Source organism: Buteo buteo, chromosome 5 (genome assembly GCF_964188355.1).
Source record: "Buteo buteo chromosome 5, bButBut1.hap1.1, whole genome shotgun sequence".
In the NCBI taxonomy this organism is placed as follows: Eukaryota; Metazoa; Chordata; class Aves; order Accipitriformes; family Accipitridae; genus Buteo; species Buteo buteo.
In genome coordinates, this window is record NC_134175.1 from 12,350,759 (window position 1) to 12,368,463 (window position 17,705).

The following is a 17,705-nucleotide window of genomic DNA, read 5'->3' on the forward strand; positions in this document are numbered from 1 at the left end:
TTTTCTTCTCCCAGTGTCTAACTGGTATTTCAGTTGCTGCCAGCTGCACTGCTTTCTGTGCCTTGTACTTTCGGTGTGCACCTCCAAGAAAGTCCTGTTCTGTCTTCTATCTTGCCATTAGATAGCTGTAGATGTTATATCTACCCTTAGCTTTCTCTTCTTAAGACTGATGGAAGTATTTGTCACATTGAATTAAAAAATTTCCAGATAAAAAGCATAGGTGTTCTGGGAAATTTCTTCATCATAGCTATAGTTGAGAGCCCCTAGCAGCTGTAGGAACTTTGGCATCATGAAATTGTTCATCACTGTCAGCTGAATAAGAGAAACCTCCATAGTATTAAAGTATTTATAACAAAATAGGCTGAAGTTGCCCTTTAAAATAGTTAATGCCTTTTGTGTCTTGTCAACAAATGTGTTAGTAAAAAGAATCCAACATAAAACCAGTCACAAAATGAATAGGCTTTGCTATTTGAAAGGAAGTAATTTTTAGCTACAACTTTTTTGTCCTCATTTGGTCTGGAGTAAATGCAATACCTAGAAAATAATAGTCTTATGACAGGTGTTAGTGATGAAGAGTAGCTCCTGGCTTCCTATGGAAATTACTCTAATTCAATTCTTTTATGTGTGACTTTTTTTTTTAAAGTAATTTTTATCACGTGCCTGAATTTTGAAAGATGAAGTTGTTAAACATGGCTGAGAGGTATTTCATAAGAGCCATTTGATTGCTGGCCTGTTTGTAGCATGTGAAATTTTTGACAGAAGTCTCGATTGATTCTTCCATGTTCAATAATGTGTTCATTACAATGGTATTTCCTGAGCAGCTGGGCTTGCTTAGCTTTGGAGCTAAAACAGCAAAAGCAAGGAAGTGAATTTTCCAACCCCCTCCCCCCCCCTTTTTTTTTTGCGTGTTAGAAAATTATGTTAATTTTTTTATCCTGTTAATGAAATGACATGGAAACCATTTAAATAATGGGGGAGGACAAGAGCAGAAGTAGAGGACAGGGAGGAAATGGCACATTTTTATAGTCTTGTGTATGGTGAAAGGGCTGGCTTCAGGAATTAGCTTATCCTTTCAGAACTAGTCTAATCAAAATGCGTAGATAGAGCTGCATTTCCTGATGGTCTCTGAGTTAATAAGTGCTTCTGTTTCAGGCAGATCTTCTAAAGTGGTGAAAGATGAGTCTTCTACACTAAAACTATTTGGTAGGTCTTCAGATAATAGCCAGGTCATGTGTCATTATGCTTCTTCCCAGCAACACTATGTAAAAAATAGTATGTGAAATGGTGTATCTGTAAGGGAGAATTTGTGTACTGTCTGACCGCATTGAGACAAATAGATATATTTTTAAAGTTACTGTAAGAAATGTCTTTCATCAATGGAAAATACTGTTCTTCAGGTTTTAATGTTCTGTTGAAGTAGTACCTTTGTGTACTACTTGTAGACAGACTGAACATACAGAAATCTGTTGAAGGTGCTGGAGCGCTGGTATTTAATAGCATTCTCCAGCTGATGTAACCTTGTGTTTCAGATCTCTGCCTTCTGCCACCCATCACCTGCTTAACAGTCCTGCAGATCTGGAAGGAAACAGTCAAGCCCTTTCAGCTTCCTTGAGTGCTATCTCACATTGTTGCACCTTCGGTTAATAACGACTTGAAAATTTTCCACTGTATTGTGATATTTAAATGCCTAAAAAGGTGTGCAGAATCAGTCCCACAGCCTCTTAAAGAGTTAGGGAAAAATCTGTGTCTTGGTGGTACATGTTATGTGGTCTGTCATGTCAGAGGAGATTATTGCAGCTCATGCAGATGCTTGTAACTTGATTTGTTTCTCACCTCTAACCTTGCTGCACTGTTGAGAAGACTGACACAGGAGAGCAGTGGAGTGTGTTCTCACACCCAATGCACACTGAGATAGAGGCCTGAGTACTGTATATGTTGAGAAGGTGGCAAAAAGCTTGCTGCTGATGACTGCTGCTGTTGATGCAGTAGTAAGCACTGTCAGCTCCCTGCCCGGCAGCAGCCCCTTGGTAGAGTGGGGCCAGGAAGAGTGTGGTCATGGTGTGCCTGTGCTTTCCTAGGCAGATGGACCTGTAGCAGCCAAAGCTAGCCGGAGGTGGGGTTTTTGTTTGTTTTGTTTGTTTTTTTCTCCAGCTTTAAACTTCCTGTGTCCTGCATTATTTTTGACAAGTCAACTCTGACAGACTCTCAGGCCTGTTATTAGCTAGCTTGTACATACAAGCAGCTATTATCCAGTGCTGTGTGGATTTCTTAAGAATTAATTTCTGGTTTAATTCTAGCCTTCCCTTCTCTTCCCTTCTTCCAAATGCACAGCAGTAGTTCCATTCTCTTTGGTGGCTGTGCATGGAGCACACTGAGATACATGTGCTACAGACAGAAGTGTAAGTAATCCTGTACTTGACACAAATATTCATACTACATTGTGTAACTTGCTGAAGCCAAAGAAAAGGGGACTGTGGTGGACAAGAGAAAGGCTCGTTCAATATGATTTATAAAGGGCAGAACCGGGCTAGAGCTGCTAAAGTGGCAGAGCTGTAGAGCTAAAGGTAGGTGTGCAGATGTAGCTGCTGGGTAAATAAAGACTTTAGCAAGCTGCATATGAATTGAACCTGTTTAGGCTTGCTGATTTGCATAGTTCTTTTACCACCCTATTTTATGTACTTCAGTGCCCCTTGGGTCAGTATGTAGTTTTTCAAAAAGTACCTACCCAAAACCGTGATCTTTGTATTTGCTAGACCTTTTTGGCTTCTTAGCTCCAGGGTGGCCTGAAAACACTACTACTCAAGCTGATTTCACATTACCTTATGTTTACTACTGTACTACATTTTGGAGAACAGAAGCTTTAAAAAGGTTCAGCAAATGTTAAAACTTTTACAGATGTCATGATTTGTTTAGTTACAGAATGGCATTAAGCAGACTTTTAATGCAAGTCTTCTGTAATACATAGGTGGCTTATTGAATACAGTAACTGGAGGGTTAGAGCTCTAAGCAGTTTCCATCCATCTGCTTTTGTACTGAATCAGAAGGCATGCTTGTATAATTCCAGAAGTCATAGGCTTAGCATGCAGATGCACTTGATACACACATACAACATACACAATATATATGGTATATATAACTGTAGAGAGATACATATATACACATATATATAGTTCTGGAGTAGGCTTACGTTTGAGTGAAGAACAGCACTCTCTCTCTCTGAAGCTGTAAAAGGGAGTGTAAAGTTATAAGTGCACCACAGGCCTCTCTTCCCTCAGATACATTCAGTTTGAGAATATGGAATAGCTGTATCCAGAACGATACCTGTAGTACGAACACCATACCTGAGAGTTTATCTGTTCTCTACCTATAGGTGAGACCAGACTATACTCCTCATTATATTCCTGTTCTTTGCTTTCTTGCTTTCTTCATTTTCTCACCTACAGTTAAAAAATCAGGAGTCAAATACATGCTACATGTTGTGATGCTTAATTTTGCAGAGAAATGTTGCATGCCTGATTAAAATGTTAACGTTTTTGTCACTAGTCAAAAGTGTAGCCACTAGCTCTTACGCTGCTCAGTTAATAGATAGCTGTGTCAGTAACAAGTGTCAGAGCATATGCCTCTTCCTTACAGACATGGTTTAAAGTTCATGCTTTTAAAGTAGTACAGTTTCATAGAAACTTAAGCCTTCTCAATTAATGGCACTGAAGAAGTCTGCCTAGGCTTCATGCAGATAGTAATTTGACTTTAAGTACTCAACTAGATTGTCATTAATGACAAAATTCACATGCTTCCAATATTTGTGATATAAAAGTTTAGCCAAAAGTAGTTTCTTGAGTTCTGATATGTTTTTTTCCTCACCGCAGTGCAGTCTCTTCAAGTATGTAAATGATGTGAGGTGAAAAGCAGCCTGCTTAAAAATGAGTAACACTGGATAGCTAGCAGGCATCTGGAAATCTTCCTGCTTCATGAGATACTGGAACACCATATGTAATAAGCAAAAGTTGCAATCCTGAGTTTGAGGGACTGGAACTGTGTATTGATGCTGCCTGTCAGAATATTTTACTGTGCATGAGAGGGGGATTAAAGGAAATGTATGATAGTCTGAGTTAAAAAGCACTTACCTTTTAGGAAAAAAACCGAATAATATCCAAAATGAGGTAAGGATTTTTTGAAACTTGTACTGTATCTTATTCAGATGAACATGGCTTTTATATTTATTAGCTGTGTATTTAAACTGAGATCCTGAAGTGACATTGTATATGAACTTTGATTATTGTTAACAGCCCCCTAAGGGAACACTGGGTGTGTAGAAAGATGAGTTATCTTCTAGTTTATTCTTGGAAGCTTTGCCTACCAGTAGCTGAAGGGCAGCCAGGTGACGGGAGCAGTCCTTTCGGGGTGTACCAGCTGATCCTTTTCTGAACATCTATCAGATGGCCAGAGTGCCTTGCTGCTACTTTTCAGTGTCTGAAGAGTTCTGTCATAGGAGATGAAAAGAACAGCAAGCAGGTATCATATAGGTTATATTGGCAGCCTACTTAGAAGCAAATTAAAGTTACAGAATTCATGTTTCTGAAGTTATCCTGATGGGTAGATGATACGCGTTGGCAGCTTGGATTAAAGTGGAAGCTGAGTTTTGGGATCATCTGGCAAATTGACTGCAGGGCTGCAAAGAGTGGTAACTCTTGTTCCTTCCCCAGAAGAGCAGATGAAACTGCAGATAACTCAATATTAACACTGCAGGGGCAGGGAGAACTTCTAGCAGCTCTGATGAGGGCCTCAGTATGATGGTCTATAGCATTACTGCCTGCTGGCTGAGTTTTAACTTTTAATGTTTGCATATGAAGTACTATAGTGATTTGGTTTGTTTTTACAGTAGTCTGGTTCACCTACAGCCTTTTACTGGAGTCTGCTGACAAGTCTATGTGAGCTTTTACTATCCATGCACTGGAATGCTGTGATATGGCAGAGCATGAAATGGGGACAGCTTTAATACTGGCCATTCCATACCAAAGGCCTTGGGGGAGTGACAGAATTATAAACCAAGTTAATTGTACCACCTTCACTGGGCAGATTTACCACTGCAAAGATTCGCTGTGTAGCTATCAGGACAGGGGTACTGCATGCTTTAGTGTCTTAGGTTAAAGTATTAATGAAGGAAAAAAGTAGTTTCTATGGTTTATTTTATTTTTGCCTGCTATGCTGCTTCAGTTAAGTTCTATAGCAGCAGAAGGCTGCAACTCTTTTGTCAGATGATGTGATCTAAAAAAAACCCTTTACTTAAAATGGGTAGATGAATCTTGTGGACTTAATTCTCTGGATGCCTGTTCGTTTAGTGAGAAGATAACTTAGGACTATCCCATTTTATTCAGTAGAAATCCATCTGCAGTCAGGTGTTTTGTTTTTAAGCTGAAGAGAAGCAGATGGATAGGCAAAATACATTAATTGTAATGGCTCCAGCAGCTTGAGGGCAGAAATCAGAAGGATAATCATAGTCATGCAGAAAAACTGAAGACTGTGCTTTTCCCCTTTAAAAAAATGGGTTTGGTTCTGTTCTTTCAAGTAAATTGCAGTGATGAAATCTGCCACACTTGGGCTCAGAAATTGCATGCAATTTGGAATTTGCTTGAAGCTGTCTGATAAGAGAATTTTTTTCAAACTATCTTTAGCATGTATCATGGTAAAAAAAAGTCATAATTGATTTAACTCTTTGTTTTTTCCCATTTCCCCTTCACTCATCTTTAATGAATGGGTATGAGTCAAAGCTATTTCATTATTGTATTTATATTATAAAATAATATATTCTCATGAAGCATGAGCCTTTTAGGGTATGAAGTACATAATAGATATAATCTATGTGAAAGGAAGTACTAAAATCCGCACTTAGAAATTAAAAGGAAAAGTATTGTAAACTGTATTATCCCATATGGCATAATAGCGCTGGCAATAAGACACATCACCTTCCTGGAGCAGCGATGCCAACCTTTTGAAGTTTGAAAGCACCCTGAGTTTTCCTGAGGAGCCACTGATGCAGTTGGTAGGATTTCTGTTTAGATGCCAAGACCTTTGCCTGAGAAGCTGTAGCTTTCCAGGATGTGTGCTTCTTAGATGTATTTAAGAGCTGCTGTAACGCTGCATGTTCATTCTGTATTGGCTTTGTCGAAGCGGTTAACCAGGTGAAGCAGTTAACCAGGTGAAGCGGATGCCTGGTATCCTGTGACTCCCCTCGGAGATCTCTGCAATGGGTGGGAGGCATATTTTAAGTGTTACGGGCTTTGAAGGGGCTTGCTGCCAACCTCGTTTTCTCTTAAATACAGACGTGCAAACATTTTCTTTCTGTCCTGGTGAGAGAAAGACAAATGATTGAATTGCGTTTTTAGTACACATCCCATCACCCTTATTCCCTTTCCTGCTCAGCATTGAGTGTTTTTAGGACAGGAATGTGATTTCATTGTGCTGACAATAAGATCGTTATTGATAGCAAATGCTGACTTCTTGCTGGTAGCTCCTCTTCTCTGTATTGCTGTGAGATGTACTCTGTACTTAGTCTTAGTAAAGAATTGCCTGCAGTTAATTCAGGCCTGTTTTAATGGACAAGTGCATAGTGACAGAAGAACACAGATCAGTGACTTAATGCAAACCCTGTGGCTTGAGAGAGACCTTGAGTTTGGTCTTTGTATTGCTGGTACCCTCCAGCACAATGTTGTTCTCGTCCAGATGCCTTCTCTTGTTTCCTCCTTGAACGCTGATCTGTAATGACAAACAGCGGATGGAGCACTGTATCTCTAGAAGAGAAAAGTGAAATCGCGTCTCAATTACTGTAAGAATTGTTCAGGTGACCTAATTTTGTCTTCCACAATCAATTTGTTAAAGGAACAACTACTTGGAATGATACTGTGTGTCTAGAGTTTAACCTGAAGTGTGCGAAAAAGTAAAATGTAGATCTGATTTTCTTAAAAAAATGACAATGAGGGCAGTGAAGATTTGAATGACTAGAAGATGTCCATTAAAAAGCAAAACATAGGCATATAAACAAGCAGCATCACAAGAACTGTGCACCCCTAAAGGTTTCAGCAAAACAGGCTAACCTGTTAAGGCTGTCTCAGGATTGAAATTTTAATGCTCAGATGCTACTGATGTACATGAGGCATATGTTTCTCCTTGTCTGGGCTTTTATGTTTGAATGGTGATTGCGTTGAATCTGCTGGTGGGCTGTTAAATCCTTATAAGGAATTAAGAACAAGGAATTATAAAGAATTATTCAAAAGTCTTTTTGCAAAGAGTTCTTGGGAAAAAGAGAAAACGCAAAGCCTATTTTACATCACTTTTAATGGTTTAAGAATTCCTTGCTTTATAAAGTCAGTACTAGTAACTTTAGTTGCTTACAGTGAACTTGCTTTACTGTTGTTGGAGAATAATAATGCTTCTCCTCCCAGAATGGTCAGCTCTGCAGTTGTTCATGTTCAGCGGTCAGTGCTGTCTGCTGGTGACCCAGTCAGCAATGATGGGAAACTCAAGAATATCATTCAGATTGGGAAGCAATGAATGCTGTATTCACGGGGCTCCCTCTGCACTTTTTCTGATGATCTTACTTTTAATCTATTTTTTTTTTCCTTTTAATCTGGAGTATCTAATTTGCTCTTCCTTTTAGCAGTGCACAGTGTCTCACTACAGATGCAGTGGGTACTGCAGCACTGCGGTTTTATAGTAAAGCAGATTGTGCAAGGCAGAAGTCCACGTGAAGATCGCTTAAAGCATCTTAAAAATGTATTTGAGACATCCATGTTACCTGTGCTTCACCGTGTGGATTAAAATAAATGATTGGGGTTTGTTGCTGAAGATTGTGAGACTCTGAATGATAGTAGAGTGCTTCTCTTGTGTGGAACATGTTTATGCATTTTAAGTTATCAGGCTGGATTTTGCTAGTTTGCTGGCAATGTTGTGGGATGAGCTTCCTGTGTGAAAAATCAAAATACTGTATTCCACATGTTCAAAGGGCTTTATGTTGCCTCAAGAGATGCACTGGCATTTGATTTTGTTGCTGATGAAGGTCTTCAAAGTAGTGTAGATAGGCTTGACCTCGGCAGTAGGATGGGAAGTGGCAAATATGACCCTTTAATTGCTACATTGAATGGAGGATTTACATGGTACTGCTTTTCAGTGTGAATATTTTGGAGGGGCAGTAAGACTTTGTCAAGCAAAATACTTTTGAGGTATTTCATGTACTTGGTAGTATAGCAATTTGCAGTTTTTGAGTTAGGTGGGATAAATGAAGGGTATAGACTCTTGTGTCATCAGACTGTCAGTGGACCTGAGGCCTTTCAAAGAAGCCCTGTATTTATTGTGCGTGCGCATCATGCTCTGTGCTTCCAGCTGCCTGCAGAATACGAGGTAACCGGGAGCTGCTGCCGAGGGCCCTTCAGGACACACGGCGCAGGCTTTAAGCCAAATGACTTGTTTGGGTTGGCTGCTGTGGCTTCTGGCTGCTCTTGTCCCAGGGCCTGAGGGACTTCTCCTGTTCTGGGACCGGATCTGTGCTAATTGCACTACCGGAGGAGCAGTCGGGCAGGAGGGAATGCGCTGTTGCTGCTCAAGCTGCTTGGATCTCAGCCCGATTGGGGTGGGCGCAGTGAAGCCATGCTGCGCGTGGGCTACGGGCAGAATCCCTTGAGTTAAGGTATTGCACAGGCCTCCACGGTAATTTTGGAGCTCATGCAGAATATTAAACATGAACTCCCTTATTCTGTGAATTATGTCCCTGCTCTGAGATAACCCAATATTGTACGGCCCACTAATGGCAGATTTCTTAAAGCTGGTGTAGTTTCTGTGTCCAGTGGTGAATGAGGAGAGATGACAGGACCTGCAGATGATGGTCTTTGGACTGCTGGCAAAGTCGGTTGCGTTACAAGAAGTCGCAGGGTGGTAAGTTGCGGCGAGTAGTTGGCTCGAGCAAGCAGAGCAACCACCGAGTATCGGTTACTACCTGTAGAAGAGTCGTTGCAGCATCTCGAGCCCGGAGATCGATGTTAAATACCTGCACCACCGGTGTGACTGTAGCACAGGGACCGCGGCACAGCCTCCGGGGACGGGCCCCGGTCAGGGCCAAGCGGCCCGGCCCGGCGGGGAGAGGTGCGGGGTCGGTGCGGTGGGCCCCGCCCGCCGCCGGGGAGGGATGCTCCGGAGAGGGTTGAAGGAATGTGCCGGCTATCAGTCTGCGCTTAAAAGTGCTTCCTCTGAAGGGGTCTGTCATCCCGGGAGGATGAAAAATGGTTGATTCCACTCCGGGTAAGAAGCCTGCTTTCCTGGAGCGGCGCGCTGGAAAGTGCGGCTCGGATTTCGCTGGAGGATGCGATCGGCAAGTCTTAGGTGTGTCAGAGCACTACACTGTGTTGTAGCGGCTTCAGCCTAGTAGTTTGAAGTATTTGGCATTTAGTAAAGTGTGTATCTTTTTTTTATTATTTATTATTATTCCTATATTTCTCAATAGACCTATTTTCTGTAACAGGTTCTCCCCCCCCCCCCCCCCCCCCCATAAATACTGGAAATGGCGTATGGAAAAATCTGCTGTTGTTCTATTGTACTGAACAAGCATTTAGAAGGAAGTGGAAACTGTTTTCAGGCTGGTCAAGTGTGAGCTCATGTTGGTCGTTCTGAAGACTTTTTCTCTATGGCTGGTCTTGTACACGTATCTTCAGCAGACACCTGATCAAATCTAGTCTGTGATGAATAATAAATGTTAATTATTCACTGTTAAAGACAGCCACATCTGACGTATTTGGAGAAGTGAGTTAAATCAGCAATGCACTGTGTTCCAGTTGGTAATCAATCTGCAGCATGTGTTGGAGGATCCCAGTGTCATCAAGAAACTCACGTAGTATAGTAGCTGTAACCCAGAGCATCCTTTCTTCTTGGGTGCATCTGGAGTGAGTATACAACCTGCCACATGGAAATGCTCCCAAAGACAAGTCCTGCCCAGCTCATGCCACCTGTGTCTCGTGGTCTGCAACAATGGTACTTGTCTGGGGAGCACCAAAGGAGAAGCTTTTGTCTTCTCTCTTCTGTCTGATTTTTGAAGCCGTCCTGGGAGTGAATTGCATTGCCAGCTTTGGGGTTCTCTTCTGTTTGAGTTATGTTTTCTCTTCATTTTTACATGTTTACTGGTTTTGGACCTTACTGGCATTGGTAAAAGGTGTTTGGCTGTAGACTTGGAAGGGATGTACAAGGCAGTTAAAGGTAGATTTTGCAGCTTTGGCTTTTAAAAGTGTATTATGCATGGGACCTAGAAACCTTACTCCCAATATTGTTTAATTTCTGGTGTCTGTCATCATGCCTTACTAATGGCTTCTTTTAATGCAGGCATCTGTTGGTTGTTGATTTCTTCAGTATCCCTGATCTGGACTGCTTGAGAATTGGCAAGCTGGATGTGAAAGGAGTGCATATTGCACTGTCTTCCAGCTCTGTAGGAGAGCCAGGTTCTGTTGGAACCAATGGTTGTGGTAGGTCAGTTTTTTGCATGACTAACCATATAGTAATGCACCTTTTTAATTGTGCAAAGCGTTAACAGACATTTATTAAGGACAATCACAGTTGTCGTAGATGAAAAATAAATCAGTTTTGGGTAATTTTGACTCTTTCTTAAGAAGATGGTGTTGCCCTCGATCCCCCCTGCATCCAAGACCTTGGGATGCGCAGCAGCCTGAGCTCAGGTGGGGCCGAGTTCATGGGCAGTGCACGCCTTTCCCTTGCATGGGCCTGGATAAATACCGGGAAGCACGAGGCTGTAGCTACCTCGCTCCCCTTCAGAGGGTAGATTTGGAAGAGGGAACACAAGCGGTGCGTGGGAGTCCGCTCTTCCCCTCTACCCCCAGCTGAATCCGGTGACTTCCAACGCCTCCTGCCGCCTGTGCACCGTGCCTCAACCCTTTCGTCCCGCTCCTCGGCGGGCCGGGATTCCAGTCCGGCGCTTGGGAGAGTCCCGGCTGCCGCGGCCGAGCGCTGCCGGCCCGCCCGCCCTCCCCGGCGCTGCGCCGCGCTGCGCTGCCCGCCCAGGGGCGTGCGCCTCGGGGCCGGGCGCTCCTGCACCCGCTGCGGTTGGGAACGGCGGCGTTTTCGTTTCTAAACGCCCCCCCCCCCCCCCCGTCCTCCGTTCCAGCCCAGCCGGGGCAGCGGGCTGACGCTGCCCGCCTCTCCTCCATCCTGAGGACGGACATTAATCGGATTTACCCTGCGGAGGGGGAAAAAAAAAAAAAAAAAGGGACGCAAGATCCGCAACCGTGCAGCCTTGCTGTAAACAATGAAATTGAAGGCTGCTGCTGCTCTAATCCCTTGAATACCGGACCGTGCTTCTCCCCGGCAATGCATTTCGGGATCCGCAGGAGGATGCATGCGGTTGCTGCATGGATTTAACTCGTCCCTGGGTGTCTCTTCGGCAGGGGCCGGGAGGGCTGGATGGCGCTTCCATGGACGCCGTCCGCCGGCGGGGAGCGATGCCGGAGCGGAGCTGCCGCCGCTGAAGCGGGGGCCGCCTAACCCCGCCGCAGCCGGGGTGTGCGACTCCCCGAGCCCCGGCGTGTAAGACGGGAGGCTTTTTTTTTTTTTTTTTGAAATTATTTATTTTGTTGCTGGGTCGCAGCGGTTTGTGGTTCTGCGTTGCGATTCGCGGTTCCGGCAACCCACGTCTCTCCGGCACCTCCGTCTCCGGCGGCGGGCACCCTGCGATGCCCGGGCTGGATGCTGCTGCCTGAAGGGAGAAGGAGAGCCGCGGGGACAGACATGTATCTTCTGGACAGCAGCGAGCCGCCGGCCGCCGCCGCCTCCTCGCCGGAGAGGATGCAGCGGGGGACCCCCCAGAGGAAAACCGTCTACCGCATCTCCGTGACCATGGTGAAGAAGGAGCTGCTGGGGCCGGAGAGCGGCCATCCCGCGCCGGAGCTGCCCCGCCACGGGCGGCGCGGGGGGAGCCGGGCGCCGGGCTCCTCCAGCCTCACCAGGGCCGGGCTGCTGCTGGTGGAGGAGGAGGAGGGCGAGGAGGAAGGCGAGGAGCGGGACAGAGTCCCCAGCCCCTGCGGCTTCCGCAACTTCAGGACCCTCAGCACCGGGCAGCTGGAGCTGGGCCGCCTGAAGGTGCCGCGGAGAGCGGGGCAGCCCTTCCCCACCGAGCTCGCCCTCGGGGGGCCGCGGGGCAGCCCTTCCCCGGAGGGGAGCGGCGGGGAGCCGGCGGCTACCTGTGGCGGGGCCGAAGGCGCAGCCTCCCCCGAGGAGGAGGACGAGGACGGGGAGCCGGGGGCCCGCGGCCCGCCCTCAGGCCGCTCGGGCGAGGCCCCGCCGGCGGCGGGGGAGCGGGGACAGAGCCCCTGGCGGCAGCCGGGCCTGCTGCGGCGGAGCTTCAGCTTCAGGCACTGGAGCGGCGGCGGCGGGGAGCTGCCGCGGATGCGGGCGCTGAGCCGGGTGCGGCGGCACAGCAGCTCCGGCTGCCTCCCCGGGCCGCCGCCGAGCCAGGGGGCCGGGCCGCGGGGCTCGCCGCCCGCCGCCGCCGCCGCCCTGGTCCCCGCCGTTCCCCCCGAGAAGCGCAACACGCTGGACGTGGGCGAGGTGCTGAGCCAGGCGGACCCGCTCTCCCAGCTGGAGCGCTGGGAGCGGAGCAAGAGCAAGAACCGGACTCTGGATAACAGCGACCTGCAGCGGCTCTCCGAGCGGCTGGGCCGGGAGGGCCCCGCCGCCGGCGCCAACCACGAGCACCGGCTGCTCCGCTTCTTCAGCGGCATCTTCGCCCGCAAGGACGGCACCTCCGCCCTCTTCGGCAGCCCCCACGGGCGGTCGCCCCGCAGCAGCTTCTCCAGGTCCAGGGCTTATTTTAGCAGCCTCAGGAGAGCCACCGTGGACATGCAGTCTAGCTCCGAGAGCATCAATGGGTCCCCCCACAAAGGTGCCCTTCCTTGTCTCATCCGGCGGGGGTGGTGCTTGCTGCAAAGCCCTGCATTGGTGCTTAGGGATGGTGGGGTACAAGGGCCTTTAGGCATGAGGGGAGGGATACGTGATGGTTGTGTGCAGTGGTGGATATGGCGTGTTTTTAAGTGTGTGGTAGTGCATTCTTCTCAGGTGTATTGCTTAGCAGCTCTGATGGGGGCAGGGGAGGCTGTGTGCCTCCTGAACCAAAATGCACTCTCTGGGTTGATTGGCACTGCATTCTAGGACAGCTGAGTGAGGCAAGTGCAGCTTGTTTAATTATGGAGTGGAAGCTGAACTCCAGTGCTGCTGTATATAGGTCACTGGGTGGCCCAGTGCTGAGCAGCACTGGGACTTTCCCCTTTTGGAAAGACTTTTGTAGTCCTAAAGATGGGTTATGGTGGTCAGAAATACTCCTGCTCCCTTTGGATGTAATATATTGTAAATCCTAAACTTCTTCTGTCACAAAAGAACTTAAACTGAGTTTGATATTTTTTAAAAACGCAGCACAAACTCAGAAGGCATGCTATTTGAATTATTTTATGTAGCTACGTGCGAGTCTTTTAACTATCCAAAGTGTTGCTAATGCTAGATGGGAATCAGATTGGGAATTCTGGGGTTTGTGAATCCCCAGGATATGAGAAAAACTTGAAAATTAACCTTACTGGGGGATGGAAGTCAAGAGCTGACTAGCTGCTTTCTGCAAGGATCTGAAAGGATCACAGTATCCTTGCCTGGGACATGTTAAACCAGAAATGCTGGTTATGGAGCTTTATTGTAAGACAGGGTGCTTTCTTCCTACCTGTGCTTTTCAAATCTTTAATAGGTATCTATGATGAAACAGTTAACTAGTAATTACAGTAGCTTTTGAGTACTAAGTGCTTATCAAAGTGGCAATCTCTAAGTTGCTGCTTTTCTAGAACTACAGTTCTCAATTAAAAAGATTAAGCGTTCTGTAAGGCACAGGTACAGCAGAGGATGTTGTAGAGTTGGGCAGGGGTGGTTTATTGCGGGGAAGCAATAGCCAGAGATGCTTCGTGGTGCTGGCAGCCCATTACAGACCCAGAAGTCCTGCTGTGAGTGGAGTATGCCTGGAGTTTGAGGCACAAGGAGCAAAGCCAAATATTTAGACCTAGTAACTGAGGATTGTAATATTTTATTGATGTAGAGGCATTCATGTGGGCTTGTAATAATCTTGACGGAAATTGTGGTCTGACCTTGGTTAAAGTTTGAGGTAACCACAACAGAGAGTTACTTCATACAACTATTTATGCCTGTCTTGTGCCAATATGCTTAAACTGTTACTCTGCTTTAACAGCGTAAAGTTATATACTCGGAGCACAGTCCTTTCAGCCCAGGATAAGTTGAAGATTTCAGTTAATGAGTAACCATTGATACGCAGCATTAAGATGTTCCAGAGAGGTTTTTTCTGTATGTGCTAGTATTAAATTTATCTGGTGAAAGTAAGCTTTGAGGCTTGTTTTCCAGAAAAAAATGCATCCTGAGACCAGTGTTGTGGCTACAGGTTGGTAGTGGTGTTGCAGGCTTGTGTTATGGGTTAGCAGGTCTGGTGTGCTCTGCCACTTTCTCCTTTTTTCCAGAGAAGTGCAGTTTAGGCTTTTGCTGTGAGAAAAAACTGTGCACAGTTTCAGCTGTTGCTTATTCATGTCGTTCAGAAAGCTAAGTTTAAACTAATTTGTCTTTAATTTCTCCTATTATTTTTTACAAATAAAAGTTTATGATTAGCATGCCAAATATATTTTAGTATTTTAAGACTGGAACGAGCTGTTATTCAGCCAGGACTTGTCTTTTGCTTCTTTTAGTTAATGTGAAGTTGGTATGCTCTTGACAGTCCTGTGCCTAGATTTTGGAGTAATCATGGAGACACAGGTGGAATCTTGATTTTAATGTGGGATTTTTTCCTGTGTAACAGGTTGCAAAAAGAAGGTTTATTACTTGAAACTTGTTTCCCTTGTGCTGTTGGTAATCTGCATGTTTGGTTCTGTGCACGTGTTACTTGACTTTGTGCTTTCTATACAAGGCCTGCTTAAGGTCTATAAAGTAGAAGTTTTGAACAGTGTACCTTCTTGGCATTTTCACCTTGAAATAATCACCCAGATATTGCAATGCCTGCTTGTATGATACTTCTTTAAAATCTGTTCCTAACTACCTTAGTCAGGTAACATACTTTTGAACAAGCTGAAGTTACAGAATTTTTAAATCTACATATTTTTGATGTTACTGAGTTTGACTTATGCTGTGAAGTGGGTACAGGTTGATTTTGGAGGGAATTATCCTTCATATTGTCAGTAAACCATCTTTGGGCATCAAGCATTTTCCTTCCCTGTTTGCAAACCCCATTTGCCATGGCATTGTTGGCTTCAAGTTCTATGCAAGCAACAATTCCCAAAACCTTTGCAATGGGGAGGCAGAGGATGCAAACACCATGTTCCCAGCTAAGATGAACTACATTTCTAGGTCATTAAGTGCTGACCAAGTTTCTTTCCAACAAGTTAACTTTTAAAAGAAGAAAAGCTGAAGGTACAGGTGGGGAAGATGAAGTGGCCTATCTGCAAGCTGGACTGGTGCCTGTCTTTCGGATGTTGTTCATGGTCTCCACTCTTGTGAGGATTGCAACACGTTAATCTAACATCTTCTAGGCTAGGAGGTGATGTTAGCAAGCCTTTTTCTTCGTGGCTAGCTTTGTGTTAAGAATATGTAAGTGGTTTTGTCCATTTTAAAATAATGGTTATACAGTAGGCTAATCCTGTACTGATGCTGCTGTTCTAATATCGGAGTGTTTTTCCGTCTAAATATCAAATGATTAGTTTTGCGGTTCACTTATCCCTGATTTTAATAGACTTATGTCATGGTATTCAACCTGTAAATTCATTTATTTGAAGCGAGAAAAGTTCTTACATATCCACTACTGCTATCCCCAAATTAAAAAGAGAAACTTCCATAAACTTCAAGTCAGAGAAGCAAGGGGAGCTATTTTTGCCTTAAAACTATTTAGGAGAACTTGTCAAGGGCAATGTTGTTCCTCATCTAAACTTTTTTCCCCTTGAAGTCTTTGTGATTCTTTCATAATGAGAGGAATTCTTGCTGCTCTGGAGGAGGAGGGTGGCTCTGGGGGGCAGTGGGGTTTTGAAATAGCAGTTTCTTTTTCAGTGGTACTAGCTTGTTGCTTTTGTTTTGAGATAACTTTGTTTGAATAACCCTTCTTCAAGATAAATTAAGCAGATTTGTGAATCAAAATTGTAGACTATGAAAAGGAGTATCATTATAATATGATAAACTGCTCTTTTGAGGTTTTTTCTCCCTGAGGTTTTAGAGGAGTTAGTTTTAAGCTCTTATCTCAAATTCTCTGCAGTTTATGGCAATGGGAAGTAGAGCAAAGCTGACGAGTGATCTCTGTTGGAGACCTCTAGTCTTTTCTTGTAAATCTTCACTTGAGATAATTCTTGTTAGTTCTGTGTCATCTCTTGCTTGCTACCCTGGTATGATCGCTACTCTTCTATGCTGCTGGCATTTCTAGCAGCAGCCCAGTAAACTTTCCGTGCATTCCTATGGGTCAGGGGGCAAAGCTTCGGAGCACATAAAATTTGGGCAATATGATGTAAATGTATTGGAACTGGTCCTGCGTAGTTCCCCGTTATGTAGCTGCAGGTTTTTGGTGCCGTGCTGGTATAAGCATATACTTTTTCAACACTGGAGGGTCCGTTTCTTTAATGGGCTAAAAGTCTTCTAGGACTCTTCTAGCTGTTTCAGTTATTGTGAGTGAGTGTTGTCTTGACATTGTTATGAGAAAAACCCCAAAACCTAGCTGATAAATAGATTTAAGTTGGGGTTAAGCATTGTCAAGCATTGTCTAAGAGGGGGTTTTATTATTATTTATTGGGTGGGTCTTGTGTCAAGCAAAACGAATGCCAGCTGCACTGATGCAGCCAGATGATTAAGAACTGAACTGGTATTAAGGTCACTGGCTGAATTAGAGAATGAGATAGATTAATGTTTACACAATATTGAAGTGTATGCCAGATGCTAGCAGTCATGATCTTTGTTTTTCTTTTAAAATTGAAAAGAAATGTAGAATTTTAAAATTGTTCTATATTAACTCGACAGTTAAACGCCTAATGGCAGTAACGGGTAACTTCCTTGGGACAGATTGCTGAATACTTCTGTAAAAGCATTGTGCAGGCATTCATCTCCATTTCCATACAAACCAAGCTCTGTAAATTAAATTAGCAATACTTCTTTTTTTACCAGAGACCTGTCTGTTGCTTGGTTTACCACTGTAGGTAACGATGCTGTGTTGATGTAATGAAGCTCATGTAGATGACCAAAACACGATTTGCACAAGGAAAAGAAACATCTAAAACATGATATTCTTGTTCCTTTCCTCCTGATTACTTGCCCTGAATTTGAGGGTGCTCAGTGTGACAAGAAGGATAAGGTTACTCTAGAACTGTTTCCTAATCCTAGTAAGTCTAGAGTTAATGACGGAGCATTTGGTTTTTCAGAAGTGGAGTCTGTATGTGGGGCAGCATGTGAGCTCGTTTCTGAGACCAAAAGAAGGGTTTCAGTTGCTCATAGTTGCTGCATGTAGAGGAGAACTTCAAACTTTGCTACTTCAGCCATTAGCAATTCTTTACTGGCTCTAATGGTCATTTTGCCCAAGAAAACAGAACCGCTTGTACCAGATGCTGGAGCCTTGCTCTCTTTAGTAGTTAAGCAGCCAGAACTTTCAGTTGCTC

General features: G+C 44.7%; 1 protein-coding gene across 9 annotated transcripts in view; it reads left to right on the forward strand.

The window, feature by feature from the left end:
* The window catches only part of AGAP1 (ArfGAP with GTPase domain, ankyrin repeat and PH domain 1), a 395,049-nt gene that overhangs the window by 74,266 nt on the left and 303,078 nt on the right, over positions 1-17,705 (forward strand). For 6 of the 9 annotated variants that reach the window (XM_075027843.1, XM_075027844.1, XM_075027847.1 and 3 more), the window contains exon 1: positions 11,334-12,928. The exons of the other annotated variants lie outside the window; for them this stretch is intronic. In XM_075027843.1, coding sequence (XP_074883944.1) covers positions 11,734-12,928 — 1,195 coding nt within the window. In that variant the 5' untranslated portion in view covers positions 11,334-11,733. Of the gene's footprint in view, positions 1-11,333; positions 12,929-17,705 lie in introns of those variants that run through there. 9 annotated transcript variants of the gene reach the window in all.